The 6,809-nt window shown below is 40.9% G+C and overlaps 1 protein-coding gene across 1 annotated transcript; it reads left to right on the plus strand.

Annotated features, from left to right (window-relative positions):
- The first annotated feature begins 3,314 nt into the window (after positions 1-3,314).
- Positions 3,315-6,057, plus strand: zgc:162730 (uncharacterized protein LOC564559 homolog). Its single transcript, XM_061682462.1, has 2 exons — positions 3,315-3,440; positions 3,788-6,057. The coding sequence occupies exons 1-2, from the start codon at positions 3,408-3,410 to the stop codon at positions 5,042-5,044; spliced, it is 1,290 nt and encodes a 429-aa protein (XP_061538446.1). The 5' UTR covers positions 3,315-3,407; the 3' UTR covers positions 5,045-6,057.
- The last annotated feature ends 752 nt before the right edge of the window (positions 6,058-6,809 follow it).

Below are 6,809 nucleotides of genomic sequence, written 5' to 3' on the forward strand. Positions count from 1 at the left end.
AAAACCTCCTATGTGCTTTGATCAATGCAAACACAGTCCCATTAGTGAGTTAATGATCCATCTCAACCCTACTGTATACGGCCTATGGCACAGCACATTATAAAGATGTGTAATATATCTTGTATTTTATATATCTTATCTGTAGTACAGTGTTTTAGTTATCAGCTGATTTGATACCTCAATTAACTTTCATGCAACAATTTCGGAATAAAGTGTGAAAAGAACAATGACATGCCTCAAAATATTTGTATACTACTCACACAATTTTCATTTTGAATGTGAATATTATTATTATTTATTGTAAATGTTTAGCTAATGAGGAGAAGAAGCTGTATAAAAAATGGATGGAAGGATGCATAGATGGCACTTTCTTTATGAGCCTGGTTGCCATAACGTTCTGAGTTTTTCCCAGTTTTTTCCTCCTCGATTAACTCATGCCAGACCAAAACCACCTATTTAACTCAGAGACCTTCGCATATTATGAAACGCATCAATGTGGACTAGCTGGGCTTCTCTGGGAAGTCAAGAATTATAACAATAATTCACTAAAACATTTTTTTATGTTCATAAATGCAGGTAAATATCTATCATTTGAAAACATCGAAACATTATTTGGAGTCGTGACAGGATATTGCGTCCTTGAGTCATGTTACCAGTGATGACGTACAGTATGTACAGTAAATTAATTGACTTGTTCTAACATGTATGACTTAGCAAGAAAAACACAGTTGAAAAGTTGGAATCGAAATCTGTATTACTCAACAAGAAAAATAGACAACAATTTGGCATTAAATAAGAACGCTCCCACAAAGATGTGTATACGTACGTCCGTGCATGCGTGTCAGCCCCTCCCTGTTAGGGTGACTTTCCATGTAACGCATTGCAAAACAGAAACAAGTAGAGCGAGGTAACCACTAACACGTATGGGCACAGAAATACACATGACATACTACAAACATACATGTCACTTCACCACAAACCTCCAAACTTATGCCCATTAGTTTCCACGCCCAGCCTCAAACTACTGTTTCCAAAGAGTCTAATGCTGTAAGGTTTAGATTTATGCCATGTTATTTATATCTTCCTACAGTTCTAAATAGATAGACATGAGGGGCCCGTCTGGCCTCTGTCAGTCAGCCTGTCTGTCCATATGTAAGTAAACACTGAAACATTTAAATTGTTTTACAGGAAGACTTGATACAATTTAGTGGCATGGTACAATGTTTATGAATTATTTGGGTCAAAATAAACAAATAACTGCTTCTGAAAGAATTCCTTAAAAACTTGTGTATTAGGGCCCGAGTACCAGGTGGTGCGAACGCCCTCTTGGACAGACGAATGAATTCAGTTCAATTCAATTCAATTTCAATCAAATCACTTGATTTCTCCCCCAAGGGGCAATTTATAAGGGTATAACAGCATCTTAAAGGACGTACAAAACACACCATTACGCATTCGGATTAATTGTCTTTTGGGAAGTTTGAAAATGCCCCCAGCCAGCGTTTTCGAAAGGACGCACACCTGAAATTGAACATGAAGTCAGCCAAAGGTAATTCACACAAATTAGCTTCAGTGGGAAGTACATGTATAGGCATGCGAGACAGATGGGCGACACTCAACTGTGAAGCTTTTCATTTATGCCATGGAAAGGAGCAAAGTTTAATGATCCTTTCCAGGATTTGCCATAAACAAGGGGAAGGGAGGGTCTGTTCATCACTCCTTGCAGCTTTATTTGTGATAGCTTAAAATTTGTTGGAATGTAGAAATATACATGCATACAGTACATACATACATACATACATGTACATACATATGAGAAAGTAATTTCATTTGTGGCTCTGTTACTTTGTTTAGATTTACGACAGTTAGTATAGATTCATTGTACATCATTTCCTGCAGTTTTTTGTTTTTTTTCAAATGATAGATAACATAATACATGAAATAGCTTTAAACATCCTTTCCCACCCCAATCACATTAGATTCTGCATTCACTATGCTGTGATGACTAAGCTACCAATTGGTTTAGTGAAGTAAGATTGTTCTGGAAGGATTGTTGCTCACAATGACAACAACTGAATGATGTGTTGTTTGTTGCTCCAGGGTTAGTGAGCAAATTCTGGAAATGAACATACATTATGTGTATGTGGTCACCACTTACAAAATGATCAGATAACATGAATACACACACAATGTTGAAGTGGAATTTTCTACTGAGGGAACAACTGTCGCTTCCCTGAAATGATCTGAGAAGCAAAACAAAAATCACATCTATGGTAAACTCACCATTGAAACTGTCAATTAAAAAACAAACAAAAAAAGAAACCCACTCACCGTGATAACAATAATCTTCTGGTAAAGATATTCAGCTTTGTGGGTGTTTTTTTTCCCCCCTCAACATTGAAAGAAAAGGGACCACAGCTTTATTTCCACATAGGGCCATAAAGTTAAAGTCGTATTCAACTCTTCAACCAAAATACCCACAAAAATGTGCTCAGTGTGGTTTATTGTGAACAATAAAGCAGCCAAACTTGTATTTCTATGTCTTCAGTTTTGTTTTGTTTTTTTTCTGACCAAAGGTTTCAATGCCTGGTAATCAATAGTCATGTTTGCATGCTAGTTGCACTCTTTCTGGTAGAATATTCATGATCTACAGTAATCGTAACAGAAACTGAAATGCTGGGGAAATATTACTCAATATATTCTGGTAAGGTTAATTTCCCTGCTTTGTGTGGGTAAAAACATTCAGAAACAGTAAGTGGTTACCTACACAATCATTAATGACACTTTGAATGTATGATTACGTGTCTCTGTTAGGGCTTTTGCTATGACAGTAGTTTTGACTACTATTTTTGAAGGATGAAAATAGCAAAATGTAAAGGTTGCTCGACAGTTTTGTTTTTTTTCACATCTGGGTGCTCAAGATGGTAAATTGGCTTATCACTCTCTGGGGAGAACCTCACATCAATCATAGGAATTGCCATAAAGAATGGGGAGAGATACATTGGAAAAACAAATATGCTCGCGTTGTACAGCAGGCTAAAAGGGCTTTTATTTCAGACGACCACAAAACTGACACATTTCACACAGCTTACTAAAAATACAGTTTTCGCTTCTGTGTGTGTGTGTGTGTGTGTGTGTGTGTGTGCGCGCGCGCTTGTGCATGCATGTGTCTGCTGTGTCTGTTTTGTAAAAACGCCCAACCCTGAGCTCACATGAAACTTGAGGTGGAGGGTGGGACATCCGGGAACATAGCGAGTGGAAACTCCTCCCAACTTGAGGAGGAGTTTCTAAGGCAGTCATAAAAAGTGCAGCAGACCAAGTGGATCTCAACATACTTGGCTCTGGACACAGGTATTGAAGAGTGAACAGAGGATCTTAGTTGACTCTCCCGGCCTAAAGGGTACAGCATGTCTGAAATACATGACAACATTTTCACAAAGGTGAGTCAGTGGTTACCCGTATTTTGGATTATCTCTGTAAGTGTTGTCCTTAGGAAGTTGGCTTGCGTATTACCAAACTAGAGGTATGACAGTAAACACATTGAGTTTTCTTTAACTAACCAACCAAGAGGCTTAGGGTGTCTTTACGTTGTTTCTGTCTAATAGCCATATGTTTTAGGTAAAAACACACAAATTCAGTCAGTATTTTCTGGGTGAATTTGTTTCAAACGTATTCTATTGATGTGCGATAACATCTGTAAACTATAGTTACACCATTGTATTTGCTGTAGAAAGTCTGCCTCAAGCTTTATCGCATGTATTTTAACTAGTCAATCCTTCTGCAACAGAACCTTTTGAACCTGGCCCTGGATGATGCCTTTCTCCCAAGACTGTCTCAGCTCAAAGTCCCAAAACAGGGTCGACAGAACCGGTCCACCTCGTTCTTCTCCCCCTCTTCCCCGCCTGGCTCTTCCAATCTCAGTTTCAGCACTGAGCATATCAACGACGATGACAGTGGCAGCTCGCTATGGTCATCAAACATCTGGAGTCAGCCACCCGGTCTCCAAACGAAAGCATCTGCTCTTCAGGTACGCTCCATGAGCCTAACTGAGTCCAGCATCTCCCTGCTCTCCCCCTTTGGACAACGCAAGAACCTGGAAGCTTTTCCCTCTGGACCTGTCACAACTGTGGCTCCTCCACCGGGCTTCCCTCCCGCAGCCAACCTGCCCCCCCAGGTGCCACCCATGCTGTCGTCCAACCGCTACAAGACTGAACTCTGCCGTGGCTTCCAGGAGACAGGCAGCTGTAAATATGGCAGCAAGTGCCAGTTTGCCCACGGTGAAGCGGAGTTGCGTGGAATGTATCGCCACCCCAAGTACAAGACAGAGCCTTGCAGAACCTTCTACAACTTTGGGTACTGCCCATATGGTTCTCGCTGCCACTTTATCCACGAGGAAAAAATCAGTGAAGGCCAACTAACATCTGGCAAATTCCAGACTCAGCGCCAGCCAACTCCCAACGCAACCAATGGCCAGAATCCGCGCCACCAACTCCGCCAGAGTGTCAGCTTTGCAGGGTTCCTGGGCTCGTCACGGACCTCCCCTCCTCCGGCATTCCCGACATCCTTCACTGATCCAAATCTGGGCTTCAGCAGGGCTGCTTCTGTGTCTCCACCTCCAGCAGATCTGATGTCTCCAGTGTTTGGCGACTCCCTCACGCCGGAAGTAGCAGCATTCCAGTTTGGCACCCATCAAACCCGTGCCAGCTCTGGAGACATCCACAACATTCCTCTCATTGTGGAACCAAAAGCCTCGCGCTGCATGTGCGGCCACGGGAATGACTTCTCTGCTTTGCACGGCAACAACGGCAGAGGCTTTGCCAAGATGGTGGATGGGAACCAGCATGACAGCAGTGCCTTGTTTGCAGGTTCCAGCCATGGTGGATCAATGAAGCATGCTAGTCTCCAGCGTTTCTCCTCAGAGGACTCCCTAGAAGACAGCTACAGCAGTAGCAGCGGAGGTTCCAGCGGGTCTGAGTCTCCGACTTTCGATGGATCGGCCACCAAGAGGCTTACTGTATTTGAACGTCTGTCCTTGTCCGACTAAGGGAAACCACAGAAGAGAACTTTGTCTCTAGTCTTTCTTCAGAACCAGAACTGATCAGGACAAAGTCATCTTTTGATGACACAATAACACATAATGTTCTTAATTCATGTTTGTCAAATCTGAACTTGTCTTTGACAAAGAGATCACTGTAGCAATATAACAACAAATTCACATTATAAGTGTAGCAAATCAGACCTTTTTATGTGGTCTTCCATAGATTGTGACCATACCAGCAATTTGGCTGGTTTGCAAATTTACATCTGCAGTGATCAAAATGGCTCATCAGTTGAGAAAATCTGTAGTATCGTGCCTGGAACATTCTCCCTGCCTCACAAGCTTGTGCTCCTCAGTGCCAAGAACAGTATGTTTGATCCCGTGGCCTTCATGAGGAAGACTTCACGTGTGTAATTGATGACATTTTATCTGTGACATGCACTTTATAGCAAATTTGAGGGAGAAAACTGCCTCCCGGTAGCATTTAACCAATGCTTCATACATCACTCTACTGCGTGTGCGCGCGTGTGTGTGTGTGTGTGTGGAGGGGCGGGGGGGGTTGTAACTCACTTGTTTTTTCTGAGACCAGGGGTGCAAGCGGATGCAAGATCAAAGTGTGCAACAGAAAATTAGATGTCAAATGTAAATACATGACCCACTTTTTAACATTTTGTAATCTTGGGCGCTTTCTTAATGTCACCGCCGCCCCCCACCCCAACCCTCCACCCCTCCCCCGTATACCTCTTCTAAGGTCCCCTGTTTGATCGACAGCCTGGTTCAGGGACTTGAACACAGTATTCCTTTTGGTTATTGGTTGCCTTGCATTGTTTAACTTAAAGTAATATATTTATTGTCATATTTATTTCTGTTAAAATAAAAAAAAAAATGTATTTTGTACTTTATTTATGAAGAATTATTCCGAGGTCTGTGAACTACCAATGTGAGAAAAGGGAGTTGAAAAAGAGAATCTTATATTTTTAATTGTCCAAAGTGTCGAAATAAATTTCTGAATAAGGAAATGGGGTTATGTTCTTTTTGTCCCCTTTGTTGTTCTTACACAAGATTCCACAAGAAATATGAAACACTTACATAACACACAGTACAAACATTCATTTTGTGTGTGTAAAGTAAAATAGTAAGTAAGTAAAAAGTAGTGCTTTAGGAAATGAAGATTCGAAAACTTCCATTAATCCATCTTCTGTACCCCTTATCCTCACTTGGGTCACGGGCGAGCTAGAGCCTAACCAGCTGGTTTTGGGTAAAAGTGGGGTAAGATTGGTGAACATTTGAGAGCTATGTGCTGATCATGTGCTGATCATGATGCTACTGAATTCATATATTCATAAAATAAATGTTACAAGCATACAGTATAAGAACAAGTGACTAGTACTGTTATCAAACTGACAAGCTCTTTTTAAGTTGACTCATAGAACAGTTAGTCATGTTATGAGACACAATAAGTTACTGTAGTGCAACTAATGGGCCTTTTTCATGAATAAATACAGCTCTGGAAAGATATAAATGTCTTTAAATATATGATTTACATACCTACGGTGTACGTAAAGTGAATAGTACGTGATTGCAATTCCAAAAGTATTTGTTAATGTTAATAATGCTGACTGTATAATTGCATTTAGGCTTAATCTGATTCATTAAAGATGAAAGTAGAGTAAAGCTCCTGTTCCACCACACAATCCTTGACTCAATTCGCCAGTACTTGGCTCTGGTTGCCTTGGTTAAGGACAGTAAGTTTTCATGTTGTAGAACCAAT

The sequence above is a fragment of the Phycodurus eques genome, chromosome 7, assembly GCF_024500275.1.
Source record: "Phycodurus eques isolate BA_2022a chromosome 7, UOR_Pequ_1.1, whole genome shotgun sequence".
NCBI classification, from domain to species: Eukaryota; Metazoa; Chordata; class Actinopteri; order Syngnathiformes; family Syngnathidae; genus Phycodurus; species Phycodurus eques.

Bases quoted from the DNA above. Each gene is read 5' to 3' on its own strand.
- zgc:162730 (XM_061682462.1), top strand. From the start codon at position 3,408: ATGTCTGAAATACATGACAACATTTTCACAAAG. The intron at 3,441-3,787 runs GTGAGTCAGTGG...CTTCTGCAACAG, and splicing joins ATGACAACATTTTCACAAAG to AACCTTTTGAACCTGGCCCT.